The sequence below is a fragment of the Echiichthys vipera genome (genome assembly GCF_963691815.1).
Source record: "Echiichthys vipera genome assembly, chromosome: 7".
In the NCBI taxonomy this organism is placed as follows: Eukaryota; Metazoa; Chordata; class Actinopteri; order Perciformes; family Trachinidae; genus Echiichthys; species Echiichthys vipera.
Window position 1 is genome coordinate 22,707,912 of NC_139832.1, and position 15,156 is coordinate 22,723,067.

The 15,156-nt window shown below is 40.1% G+C and overlaps 1 protein-coding gene across 1 annotated transcript in view; it reads right to left on the reverse strand.

The window, feature by feature from the left end:
• LOC310949780 (serine/threonine-protein kinase BRSK2-like) overlaps positions 1-15,156 on the reverse strand; it is a gene marked incomplete at both ends in the record, with an annotated part of 184,653 nt that overhangs the window by 40,916 nt on the left and 128,581 nt on the right. The window contains 2 exons of the mRNA XM_083917329.1: positions 5,443-5,583; positions 9,150-9,235. Of these exons, the coding sequence (XP_083773455.1) occupies positions 5,443-5,583; positions 9,150-9,235 (227 nt within the window). The remainder of the gene's footprint in view (positions 1-5,442; positions 5,584-9,149; positions 9,236-15,156) is intronic.

Below are 15,156 nucleotides of genomic sequence, written 5' to 3' on the forward strand. Positions count from 1 at the left end.
AGTAAGAGAGAGATGGATATAGATGACTGATGCATGATTATGCCACTACGTGGGTTTAATGTAACTTCTGGACCAGGTGTTTGTTTGTGCACATGTAGGTGTTGGTAATAATCAGTGTCAGGGATATGAGGATGTGTGACTGTGCGTGTGTGTGTACCTGCGTGTGTGTGTGTGTGTGTGTGTGTGTGTGTGCATGTGTGCGTGCGTGCGTGTGTGTTTGAGAGCGTGAATGATGAAGCTTTGAGCCTTAGGGACAGGTTCTCTTCAAAGGTGCACTAGCAATCTGTGCCTTACTTGGTGGGATGCTTGGAGTCACTTTATGTGACAGACACACTCTCTCGGTAAGAGAGAACTCATAGACACAAGGTTGTTACAAGGGAAAAGACCAAAGTAATTACTGAAGAAACAGAGCACGGGTGAGAATGGGGACAGAGTGCGTTGTCATCAATGTGAAATAGTGCTTCTTTCTTTCTAGGGATTTTTTCTGGGGTTTGTAAGTGTGTTTGCTCATGCAAATGTAGGTGAAAGAAATCTTATGACAAAATAATGATGAGAATGGGTGGACAAAATAACTAGGAAATGACACATGGGTGTGTTTGGCTCGCTTGACCTCCCGTCCTGGGTACAGTCTCACTGCAGCTTCAGAAACACTGGAAAAAATCAATACAATTTACAATGCCTTCATTGCTCACATGAGAATGGAAACATTGGGTTTATTATTTTGTTTAAGTGCAAAAATGTATCCAAATGTGAAGATAATGACATTCAAATTAAACTCTCATCATCCATTAACATGCTTCAAATGCTTAGTAAAAAGCATGCAAACAGCTTGTGAAGTGTTAAAGTAAAACGTACTTTAGTCTTCTCAATTAATCTGTGTCTCTGTTGGGTGTTTTCTGTGATGGCACTTAGCCATATCCACCTACTCTGGAGAGTGTATATACTGTGTCCCAGATGTGGTTTTTGTTCAATGTCAAAACGAACAAGATGCAACCAAAGCTGTAAGGACGTTTCACTTTCAGGTAAAAATGTAAGTGAGTTATCAGCAATATACAATACATCTTTGAGGCGTCCACTTTGTTATTGTGAACCTGAGCAATGAACTAAACCCAATGCAGCACTAGGAGAACTGTATCTTTAGCTGAACCTGACCTTTGACATCCCTACAGATGGACTGAAAAAGACATTATTACAAGGATCGATAAAACATCATATCACAATGTGGGTTGTGGTCTCAGCTCTGTTCTAACCAGTCTGTCGGTCAGTCTATCTTTACATCTGAGTCATACATTGCAGATCTCACACTGGCAAACACAAGACATATTTTAGCGAGGAGGACAGAGGGGAATATAGTTTGACACTGGATCTATATTAACATACGATGAAGATTTTCTCTCACTGCCTCAACATTCATTAAAACATCTCTTACTGACAATTCCTTTCCCATGTCTCTTTTTATCCTACCCTTTCCTATCTTTGCCTTATCTCAGAGAAAACTCTGCCTAAATCAGAGCGCGATCTGAATCAGGCAGCAGAAACACTGAGTCATAAACAGCCCTCTATGTCCTTTCATTCATTTCCAGACTTACATCCATCTGGCTGAAGAGAGATATTTGGGGATGGGACGTGGGCGGAGGGCGGAAACAAGAGGCATAGAGAGGAGGTGAAAACGTGAGGTGTGCAGAAAAGGAGGGTTGAGGAGCATGTCTCTACCCCCCAATGCACGGTGAATCACAGAGAAAAAAGGATCACTTCTAATGGCCTGTGTAGGTCCCCTGTGCAGTCAAGTAGAAATGGAAGAAATGATTGCAGAAATGCTTTTTTATTGAGGGGATGCTGAGATCTCATTAGTGGGAACGGAAGGGAGGTGAGAAGGGCTGCGTCTATATGTCTGTTTGCCCCTAATTGAGGTTGGTAGGAGGGCGAGTGGGTGCAGCAACATTCCCAAATAATCCTTCTTATGATAAATTTACAAGGCATCATTTTCTACTAGTGTTAGTGGGGGATTTGAGGAGCTAAGACAGCAGCAAAGCAAATCAAGAAGGGAAAGATAAATCTGCTAGTGAAGGTTACTACAAAAGAGCTGCGATAATCTACGTATGTGCATGCACTTAATGAAAGTCCCAGATGCTTTCTTTTAATTGGTTTAATCTGTTCTTCTCACAGACTGATAAAAAACTTCTAACTTTTCTTCCCTTAGGTAGGACAGTTTTGTTCTTTTTCCAGGGGTACAAGAGTTACCTTCCGTTGTTTTTTTATTGGAATGAAATCAGTCAACTACCTCTTCAAATAATAAAATGATCTCAAGCACATCATCATGATCTCAAGCACATCATCAATAGTCAGTAATTCTGACACAAGGACGTAGTAGCTTGTACTGTACTAACTCCCCACAATGGCTCTATTAATAAATAGCAGCAGACACAATTTAATTGCCTCTTTGATAAACTATACTGTGCAACAATACAAAGCGTATCAGATCACGAAAATTAAACCGTACCTAATCATTGCATGACAAATCAGTTTAATGCTTTTCTTTTAATTGCCCATGCAACATTATGCAAAATCTATCTCCCGGGCATTTACTACTCTGCACCAGGTTATACCATAACTGTTTTATTAGCTTGGTTTCCCTTCGTCATCAGCAGGAAACTGTTTAGGAAACTTTCGAGTATACTAAACTGTGCAGAGATCATGGTGAAACCCTAATGTTTTTAATCTGAGGCCCCTGCCTGTGAATATTATGGAAATTTGAGCAGAAGGAAAAGAAGCTAATGATGTGCTGCATTATGGCCATGTTTTAATTGTAAGTGACCTCAGAATACTTTGTAGAAAATGCAAATGAAGTACCACCTTTGATCTAGGCTTTACTCGGGGCTTTCACTACCATAAAAACTCTAAGATTTGTTCAGGTCTGACCTAAAAATATCAGCCCAATTGATAAAATGTATACACTCACATAGAAACCAATGGCTTAGTTTACATAAGGGATGGGCAAAAAACACTTCTCCCATTCGACCAGTAACGGAAGGAGGTACAACAAACACAATACATATAGAAACACATATAGAAAATAAAACAGCATTAGAACAGGGTTGATAAAATAAAATGTTATCAATTCATGTACCCAGTATAATCATAAAAACGAAACCTAACACTAACCCATCAGCAGAATTAGCTATTAAAATAACCACTAATAATACAGGTAACCCGTGCAGAGTGGGAATACTGTACTGTCCGATCTCTCGGCTGTACAAATACTATGTTTCGCCGCATTTAACATACTTTCTTATTTCCATGTACTACATATTCTTGCTTCATCCTAGCACTTACTGTAATGCATGGTCGGCCATCCGTATCGCCCTTCTACATGGTATTATCTTTTCTTGTGACTGATTAGTTGAATGAAGTTATATTTTTGTTTCCAATCTAGTCGGCCAGTTTTTTCCCTGTTTCTATGGAAGATTAACTAGTGACCAAGGTAAAAATAAATACATTTGAACTCATTCGGCTCTGTGGTCCTTGTGCTCTACATTACGATAAAATGCAGAGGCATACACTCTCTGGAGCGGAAGAAAACAACCTACACTCTTCTACGACACACACACACACACACACACACACACACACACACACACACACACACACACACACACACACACACACACACACACACACACACACACACACACACACACAGAAATGAGCGCTCCAAATCGGTCGCTGCTGACATGTTTAACTTTTAAAATATATATGACTGCCTCTAGTCGATTAGCTGGTAAACAGTTAAATTACCCCCTGCAGCCAAAACAATGCGTCATATCAGTAACTATCTGGAAGCCAATTCCAACAAATAAATGACTCAACACTGAGCAGAGCACAGTAAAGAAAAAGCACTGCGTACTAACAAAAAGTCACATCCGCCCAGCTCCAAAAATAATAACTGAGCACTTATGTGGAAAATTGGATCATCTGTATTACAGTCTGCTCCAAACTAAACCAAACCATATTCTGTATATAGAGTCAGTTATATCTTCTTATAACCAGCCATAGGTGTCAGTAAATTAGACTCATTCTATCTGACATGTGTCCACACCCCCCCTGTATTTTAGTTGGATGATAAAAGATATACTAGAAAGAGGAAAAATAAACACTTTCACAACACGCAATATCAAGTTTTCAAACCAGTGATTTCATATGGAGATTAAAGAACTGAGAAAAACTAATCAGCTCTCTAAAGTTATGAATAAACTGATTGAAATTTAGATTGTAGATTCACTTCAGGAAGAATCTGTATCTTTTAAGAATGAATTATTGGGGAACTCATTATTTGTTAAATTTTGAACGAAAACCAAACTAATGTTGTTACACCTTCTGGATATGCTTGTCTATTGGTTGTTTTGTCTTTTTGAATGTATGTAATAACTTATGCAGATAGTGAATTTGGTCTTTATGGTATTTAACCCCAAGTACATTGATGTGTTGGTGAAACATGCTTACTGATGTCTAAAACGGCATGATGAACTTGTCTGAACACTGAACACTGTCTTAAGCCCCTTTCACACATGCACTGCAACCCTGAATTTATCTAGACATTACCCAGATGTCGGACACAAATGTCTGAATCAGACCAGCCATTGTACTGAACATTAAAAAGATGTTACCCTGTCAGCTCCCTAGTATAAAGTCTCTGTAATTTTTGATTGAGCCCATGTGTAAATAAAGCAGGTCATGGTCTTCTACAATTCATAGTAGAGGACGTCTCTATCTTGCGAAACCGGAAGAATACAAACATCAGAGGGTGGAGAAGAAGGGTGATTTGCACGAAGACGCAATGAAAATGTTCAACTGAAGATACTACGAGATTTAGGAACTTCTATCAGAAAGGATGCACACCGAAATAGTCACACAAATTCAAGGAACGGCAAGAAACTAATCAGCTATGTGATCACGATGTGTAATGATGTGTAATCCGCATCATGTCATGTTTCCTGCACACTCTACTAAAGCGCTACGCCTCGCTTACATCATATTGAGTATTTCCAGTAAATGAGAACACATTTCACACAGAAAATCCCCTGTTGTGTTTAACATGTGAGAAAGGGCAACTTCAGACAATGTCTTGAACTGATTCCAGAATTCATATGGGAAAATGTCTGTGGTGTACGACTTTGTAAGAGAACTTCTGTGTACTCCACTGTGAGCCATACATACATTTATCAATGTATGCCAACGCCTAAATATTATCCCACCCTTTCTAATTGTTTTCCCTCAATTTGTGTCAAAATTACATTCCCAAATGACATAGGGCATAAACAGCATCTTTAATTAGCTTAAAAGGATGGGATTGCTTCATTCAGTGTTGTTACCAGCACACTTCCACTTGTCTAATTGACAACAATATGTTACTAGCAGCTAGAACATGCAGATCATTTCACTTACCATATGGAATGACTGTGGCAAAAATCCAGGGCAGACATGATCTGTCTGAAGAATTTCCTGGCCTCTTTAGGTGTTAACCTGCCTTTCTTCACCAAGTAGTCAAACAGCTCACCACCGGACACATGTTCTAGCACAAGGTACCTGAGATTAAGAGACGGAGAGAAAGGGAAATCAGTCCAAGAAATAAAGATAAAACAAGGAGAAGAACAGCAGTAAAAAAACAAACACATAAGAACCCGGAAAATAAAGATCTCACATGTATCACATCACATCTGTAGGGACAAGAACAGACACTTGTGTTCTCCACAGAGTCCTCTAAAGGCCCCTGAAGAAACAGAGAAAGCTCCTGACCTCAGAGGTCTGTAAGAACTAAAGAAAAATATTTTCCCTACAGCTGTTATCCACAGAAAAAAACACCCAGAATCAATGATCGGATCTCCCCAAAGTCATATCATGTTGACAGTTTATTTTTCATTTTGTCACCTGTAAGTTGTCCCCATAGCCAGAGAGTGAAGCATTCCAGCAGTGTATTACAATATGTGAAGGGTTCTGATATACAACACACTCTGACCTCCGACAGGAGGCATCAGAGGGATGATAAAGTTGCATTACATTTCAAAAAGATAGAAACGTTATGTGTAAAGCTCTTAGACATAAGGGATTCAGTAGCTTGTGAATTCTGCTAAGGTACAGAGGCTGTAAGCTTCTGTGACAGTCTGTCTCAGCACTTGGTAAATCAAGCAAAAGACACAAAAGAGAGGGAGGAAGAAACTGAAGAATTGGCAAAAAAAGTTCCTAGCTATACATTTACAATACTTGTGCTGTAATTTATGTCTTTTTTTTACCATCTCCAAATGCGCATCGACATGCAATCTTCCCTACCATCATTTTTTACAGCCATTCTTCAGGTGGCCTTTGTGCCTGTGTGGCATGAGCTTATGGGGGAGACAGGTTGCTCTGTGGTTCCAAGGGGAGAGGGAAGAAGTTAATCTCCACTGGCCCAGACCTAAATCTGCATCTGTGGGCTGAGAGCCAGCCGTGCCCTGCCCCTGCTCCGGACTGGCCTGCTCGTATATCCTTTGCTGAAACTGCCTCCATCTTCACTAGGACAAATTGAAACTCAGACAGGCGGTGAAATACTCTCCTTCTTTTCTCTCTTTCTCACTCTCCCTGTTGAGGATATCTGTGCCTACATGCAGTTTTATTGATTGAACTATAGTGTTGCAAACTATACTTGTCCACAGAGCATGTACTCACTAAACAAGCCCTAAAGCCAAAAAAGCTTGCTATGGCAATATCTAAATAGCTCTGGCACGTGTAAAAACCAGATAAACATATATTAATACATTTATAAAAACATGGACATACTTGAATCGAGACACTCAGAATTAACACATGACCATAATTTAAATGCTATTCCACTAAGCACTGCAGTTCGTTCTGTTTGTTAGTATAACAGTAATATTCCTCTGACTTTACCTGTCACGATTAGTTTACTTTTCACCAGTAGTAGGCTACTCCTCCACCAATTCAAACAGTTGTATAATATATTATGTGGTTCTGGAAAGGAGCTTTCTAAAAGCTGCTAAAAATAAACTAGTTATGTCACCAGGGTTAACTCAATTTTGAGACTACAAAGCCTAATTTAAAAAGCAGGGGTGTGGAGTTTGAACTAAGCAGCCTGGAATTTTCTAGGAAAGATATGCTTATAAGTTGCATTATGGGATATGTAGGATTTAGTGCATTTAGAGCTTGACTCATACTTGGTATACTTGGATCTGTATAGTATATGCCGTCCGGTGTTAAAGAATATGCACATGTAGTATGACTCAGACAAAACAGGACAAAATTAATGTATATGAATCTAATAATTAACTCTCACAATTGTATTTAACTTCAAATTGGTGGTGTAGCCTGTGCTAACAATATATACAGGGTGCAAAAATGTAATAGAATTTCGAAACATAATTTTATTGTCTTGTCATCGCCTGTTCTCAAACTGACGACACTTCTGACAATGTGAAGCAATGGAATCGCAAACATCACAAAACAATTCCCTTAGTATCTGCGTGCATTCAAAGTGAAAGAGCCTGTTAGCTAATTCCACAACTTCCTGTTGAAGACAGTCTACATTCTGTCCGAAATCCGAAAGTTCTGACATCATGGAGGTTCCCATAAGAATGAATGGACCTTGTAGTAATTTACGTGTACATAAATATAAATATATATAATTTCCTCTCACATTGCTAGTGTGACTGTTAATGAAAACTGTTAATATGGTAATAAATAACATCAATACATTTTCATTGAGCAGCTTTGGCCTCATTTGGCCTCAGGTCTTTAGTAAATTTGAATTTGTATTTGCATGTCTTACAATTTTGTCAAGTTACCTTCTCAAAACTGCAGCAAAAGTCTAAAATGAAACAGCAACACTATTACAAGTGCACCTAAATGCATTATGGTCTCTTAGACTATTAAGCATTTTTCCCTGTGAACATTTTTCATTCTCAAAAGCATAATTTATATCAACATCATGATGTGATTATTCATTCAGTTCGGGCAATGAAATAGCCATGAATAAAATATCGGTGGGCTATGTATCAAACTCCTTCCACGTCTTCCTCACCTCCTGTACACACAGCACACCATTTAAAACAGCTTATGGTGGGATGTGTGCCAGCAGCATAATAAATCTTAAAAGCCCTGGGACTGCTTGCTCAAAATCACGCTGTCTATCATTTATTGGCTTTCAAGTGGAGATATCTGAGTGAGAATCTGAACAATAACCTGAACGATATTCAATTCAAAATTACATCACTGATGTGAAGCATGGAGTCTACTCAAGTCATTGGGGACTCAAATGTTAGGGAATTTGTCTTCTGTGATGCTTCTGGTGACCAAGTGACAAAAGAGATGAAGCAACGGGCACAAAATGTGATTTTAATAATCCAATTATACGATGAATCACAATATTCTGCTCTTCCTATCATCTTAAAAGATGACATGTACTGTACATGTGCATGTCCAATCCCATTTGGCCTGTAAGCTCAAGATGACAACTAATAGAATTTAGTTGACAAACAGTCATCTGTAGATCAAGAGGGCTGCTATAAGCAACTGATGGACTTGTCAATCACAACTGTTAAACTTTGCTAATAGATTTATGTATGTGTGTGTGTGTGTGTGTGTGTGTGTGTGTGCGTGTGTGTGTGTGTGTGTGTGTGTGTGTGTGTGTGTGTGAGTGTGTGTGTGTGTGTGTGTGTCTGTGTGTGTTTCTGTGTGTGTGCAGCTGCTGCAGCAGACTAATGCTGCCACTCTCCATGGCTAATGTTTCTTAATGCAATGGTGTTGCCTCTGATAAGCGTGTCATGGTATTTACATTACAGAGACTTCCTCTACCTATTAGCAGTCCCCTAGCGCGCACGACCAAATTAAGTACACCATTCCAATACTAATGGAGCCTCCGCCCCACCAAGGCTATCATTGTTGCCCTTCAATTATAATACACCAATCAAAACTGCTCTGCAGGTAAACAAAACAATGTGTGTCATTTTTAAGACCAAAAAATTATGTCCAAAAAGAGCATTAAATGGTATTTGTGAGCCATAAAAAGTTTTCAAACAATCATTTAGTGTGTGCAGTATATTTCTGATTTAGTATGTTAAGCATCGATTAAGAGTGGACCCCAAACCACTAGGGATACTTACAAGTATTTTTTATTTTCGTAGACATCATGTAGCTTTAAAACATGCGGGTGTTCTATGAGCTTCAGAATAGCTATTTCCCGCTCCACCTGTATGAGAGAGAGATAGGGAAGGAAGGCAGAAAGGAAAAAGGAGAAAAAGGAGATTTGATTAATGTAACATCAACACAGGTAAGTCCCAAAAAGCGCTCTAGGGCCAATTGTCCTTATCTGCCATCATAAAATGCAACATTCCTCTCACTGCTGCCAAAAATGAAGTACCAAGGAGACAACCAGCCTGACCCCAAAATTACCTGTGATGAGTTCTTGCCAATCCTTTTTTTAAGGTCACATGGCTGTGAAGGTCGTTAGACACAAATCTGAGAGGTAGCAATCTGTAATAACACTTCAAAATGGGAATAAGTAAACCAATAAAAAGGTGCTGACTGGCACTTTCTACTGGAATAAAGGACAGAGAGAAGCTTTGACCACACTGTGGTTGGCATCCAGACCAGCAAGCACTGCTATCACAGGTGGAACATCTAGTTTGTTATAAAACTGAAGGAAAAAGGTCTTTTGTCTTATCTTACATAAATTGTGTCCTCTCCTCTGTCGCAAAACAAACCCAGCTGAATACTTCAATCACGTCTCATTTCTAATGGTTTGTTTGAGATGCACATAAATCAGCTTGGTTTGATAAGAAACAAAGTAGAAATGAAGTAGAATAATCTGTCAAGAGTCAGACAGCCGACATTTGAACATTTCTGTCCACTAAGGGTACCAGCCTGCAGGCGAATCGGGGTCAAAATGTCCACTCAGGTACATCATTGTCTTCCAGAAGAGGCATTTTTTCCTGCAGTCTGAGACAGTGGCTGTATAAACACAACACCATGCCCGAAACAAGCAGACAGCTGAGACCACACAAGTTTCTAAGTTCTTCGTTTTTTGCTTACAGAGCTGCTGAGAGTAGCATACCGTGAGACCAGTGAGAGCTGAATTTTACCAAAATGGAGGAGATCAGTTTGGATTTGTGTCAGCATCTCGGTTGAGCTGTAGTCAGCACGTAGAGCTGCCACTGAAAATCAGCGTGGAACCCACTTCGACAGAAGCCACCGCTAATCTTCAGCCCCCTGTGCAGCTCTCCTGCTGGCGGTTATCTGAATACTTCTCCTTCACCTTTCTTGTCCATCCTCTCCTCCACTCTCTGTCTAGCTTTGACTGACAAAGACAGAGATCAAAGCACAGCGCAAGTTAAAGGCTCCTCTGTCTCATCTCAATCTCATCAAAGTCAATTTCACTTTGTCACTTGCCTGTGACAGCCGTCACACTGCTTTAATGTCACACTCATTGCGGCTTAACTTTATGAACATTCGTGGGGAATGAAGTCAAACTTTGATCTGCCAGCTTACTCTGTTTTTGTTAAACTCTCACAAGGCTGTTGGCTTGATGGGGCGTAAAATCAGGTTCCTCCCCCTTAATTATGCTCTCACATTGTTTTCATTTCAGAACAGCTCATATTAGTGATTACTGTCAGCTCAGGTATTGGACCCTATCTTGAAACACTTTTGATGATTATTTTCTGCTCAAGTAGAAGCATCCTCCCCATCTCCAGTCTTTATCAATTAATAAAAACCTGCTGAATGAGCTTACATCCAGTCAATGAGGCGAAAATGCAATGCCTTGCAACTAGTGTTGAGGCCACACATAAAGCTAGGCCCACAGCTTGTCTATAGAAGGGTGACATAATAAATATGTTATTAGCATTAGTATGGCGTATCAGTGGGAGTAATGGCTAGGCTAATCAGGGCTAATCCAGAGACTAATGAGCACTATCAGCTGTTGTAAACAGTGCCACTTTCTCACCTGAGGCTAAGGTTTGTTGTTAAGAATGGGTCCATGGTGGCTAGCTAGCTAGCTGGCAGCAGGGCTCCCTGCAGAGAGACGAATGCTACACAGGACTCAGGAAGAGATGAGCTGTCGAAATGCTACAGAGCCAGCAGCTGGCTTCCTAAGCTTCCTCTAAGCGCCTCCTTTTAGTAAATTGAAATAAGAGAAATGAGGCTTAATGGGAAGACTTAACTGTACAACTGCCTGCTTATTGCAAGATTAGCTGTTGATTAACACACTAATGTGAATCTGTGGAGCAACCCTAGCTCTTTCCTAGCATTATACAGAAGAACAGTTTCATTTTATCGCCATCAGTCAAACGACAAATACATTTACACCTGCAAAAGCAAAAGGAAGTGAGACAAGTACAAAACACAAAAAGCAATAACTGCATTTATCTAGACACACACACACACACACACACACACACTGTGACTAACTGTTTGGTCACTCCTTATGGAGTCATATGTTCCCAGGGATCCTATATCTCTTGATATAAACTAAGGTTGTAAAAGTTTGGTAACTGCTGGCTTTGCAGTTCAAATTGCAAAAGAATTAAGGAATATGGATGTTTTAAATACAGCTTTAATGGCCAAAATCTGTTCAGCCACTGTAGAGATATCAATGTCTCAAGTCAAGAAAACTGTTTTGCCCACAAATATGAGGGCATAGGTTACAAGGGTATAACAGCAGTAGGCTATTAGCTGTAGGTTTTTTTTCCACATACTGACCTGGAGAACATCAAACCATTTGAAAGGTTTCCTTAATGAATCTTATTAATCACTTATATTGAGCTGGGGAACATAGGACCCTGAACATATCCTCTATCAGAGCCTCAACCACACATCCAACACCTCCATGACTTCATGTTAGTATAAATGCCAGGTGGTCATCCTCTTTCCTGGCTCCTGTACATGGCTTCACACTCTCTCATTAAGTTTCACATCTGTGAGTATGGACAGATCTCTCCATAACTCTATGGCACTTCATTAAGCCTTTATTAGCAAACACTTGGAAACACACACACACACACACACACACACACACACACACACACACACACACACACACACACACACACACACACACACAACACATCTTCTCTCAACAGATCAATATATTGCTAATTTTCTGCATTTTTCGAAAAACTAAACACAGTTGCAGTAGGAAGAGACCTCATTGGCTATTTGACAGGGAGATAATTTCTCTTGTAAAATATGATGGTCGCCCTTGGTGAGTGGATATCATTAGCAGAAAACCAGAACAGAACAGAGCCTTTAAACGCACCACAGGGTTTCCTATCAGTGCCATATTCTGGCATACTAAATGGATCAATATGTTGGAACTATATTGATGACTTCTGTTAAGCTGAAAACCCGAACTAAGATGGTTGAAATCAAAAACATACACACACAGTCAAGTCTTACTACCAGGCTCCAAGAAACTACATTCTTATCCTCCAAATTAAAAGCACATTTAATTTTGTTGTTGCATTTGAAAGTACGTTTGATGTGATTCATTACTTGTAATTATGGTGTAATTTGCAGGTGCAGATGGCATTTTATAATGGAAAAGGAAAACTGTATGAGAGGGGGGACTGGGGAGACTGGAACTACACAGACAAGTGAGGTAAATCAGTCACTTGTGCTCACATGTCCCTTCAAATTCAAAGGACAGCCAGTTTAGCATAGTTCCATCAGTTCGCTATTGATTCTTTAAATTACAGCCCTGGATCTTAATGGCTGAATGGACGAGAAAACAAATGACATCAATAGTTTCATTGCTGTGGCTAAGAGTCCAGTGATAGAGGATGGACTACAAAGAAGCAGAGATTAGATTCATGTCACACATGTCACAGAGCTGAAACCATCCCAAAATCTCAGAGGGGAAAATACTGGATCACAGGCTCTGTCATCTCTCACTCTCCACTTATTGCATTCCACTCTTTTTCTCTCGCCTTTCCCTCTTTCTCTCCCATGCACACAGAAGAAAAAACACAGACATTTCTGTCACCTCCCTCAGGCGAGCGGATGAATGGTCCCTTGATAGTGAGATCTGAGGATCAAAGTCAACAGGGCAGACATGCGTGTCAGATTTTTTTTTTTTATAAAACATCACGGGTGGCTATGCTAACATAGGAGCTACAGTGCATGTAAGAGCTGCTGGATGGAATGAAAAAAGAGAGAAAGAGGAATGATGAGTGTATGTGAGAGGGATGGAGCATAAGACATGTAATTCTCTGCAATGGGCAGGACTAAAAGAGAAATGCAGAGGAGACAGACAGAAAGAGAGCACAGTGGCAGTGCCAGCTCACCCTCCCCTGAGTCTTGCAGCCTCTTTTGTTACTAATTAACAGAACACGGGGAAAGGATAACCTTTTTAGCAGCACTGTGCACTAAACAGCCCACAGAGAATGAAATGATAACAGGTAAGTATGATGAGGCGGCAATGTATGGAGGTACAACCCCATACCTATGGTTAATGTAACATTTCAAACAGAATTTAATGCAAGAAGAAACCTGTGAAATCATCATCAGTGGCTTTATTTAAAACATTTCATCTCCTCCTGTTTTCCAAACGCGTATTTTCATGTGCAAGATACAGTGGGATATTGTACAGATCATTTTTGGACCAAATTTCTAAATGTATGTCTGTATGTATATATTAATGATTGTCATCCAGACATTTACTTCCTCGTCCTCAACATTGCACTAGTAGAGCTCAACGTTCAATAAGATTTAGTGGTCTAAACTATTTTTCTCACTTGGTGAAATACATTTTTTTCTGAAAAGCCCTAGAAAGTATGATACATTTTGCTTTTTCGTATGTCGTAATCTTAATTTACGACATTGTGAATACAACCTTTTTGGTTGTTTTTTCTGATGTGTGTCTATTTTTGTTATGTCTTTAGCAAAAATATAACACTCAATACAGAATTGCAGGGAGGATGGGTGTAGCAGAGAAACCATATCAGAAACCATATGGGTGAAGGAGGAGTAAGGTATGGATGGGGTAATGGCTGGAAAGAAGGAGACGTTGGTCCAACTGTCAGTGAGCAGAAGGGGAGGAGACAGCACAGCTTGGCTACTGGCTCACAGACAAAAGCAGTCAGCTCGTCGTCCATTCATACTTGTGACATGTGGACACATTAATGCATGATACACACACACTGTACACACACACCACTGATCACCGCAAGCCACCCCCATCCATCCATATGTTGGTCAGTGAGCCAGTAGAGCAGAATCTGTGTTTCTGCCAGGAACAGAGGGTAGCCAGGCTGGTGTGTATGCATGCGTGTGTGCTTACACATGCATGTAAATGGTAAGGCGTTTAGTGGTCGTAGAGCGCTGTATGTCAGTCTTTGTAAGCAGGAGGGAAGGACATCATTTTCAAGGGCAAACACATACACACGCACACACACACACACACACACACACAAAGAGACAATTCTGTCCCAGGTTGCGTGTTCATGAGCTCTTACTCTAATTTGTGTGCAGGGCATGGCCACTACCTTCAAGATGATATAAACATGTGTTCCTGATAGAAACTGCTTATCCAAAATTGGTTTAGAAATTGACCGAGAAGTCTCAGGAAGATGGATTTAACAGTATTTGGTGAGGGAGCGTGCACGTTAGGTAGTTGTGGTCTCTCCCACTACTGAGCTAGTCCCAATGAGACCAAAACAAAAAAAAATAAAATCATATTTGTATGATTCTATTCCAGTCGTTTAACTGAAGTTAAAAAAAAGTAATCTCCTTTTTACTTTCATCTTTCTCTGTTTATCGCTTTCCCCTCCACCCTGTGGACCTCACAAATGCACAAACCCGTGTGTGCGTACGCAAACACACATTGCTACAGAGTCAGCGCAGTAGGTTTCTCTGATAATCACTGTATCAGTCATCCTTTGTGAAGACGTGGTAAATTCCCAACACGGGGGAGTCTGATCAATGCCAGAGACATGTAAATCGATGTGGACATAGTCTCTGCTAGCTCGCTAGTCCTTATCCTTTATCTATCTCCCACCCTTTCAAATCTTCCTCGTTACCCCCTCCTACCTAAGACCAATTCTGACACTCCTCCTCCTCTTCATCCATCTCTCATATATCCTTAATTTATTCTCTGTTTCTCTCATTCTATCTCTC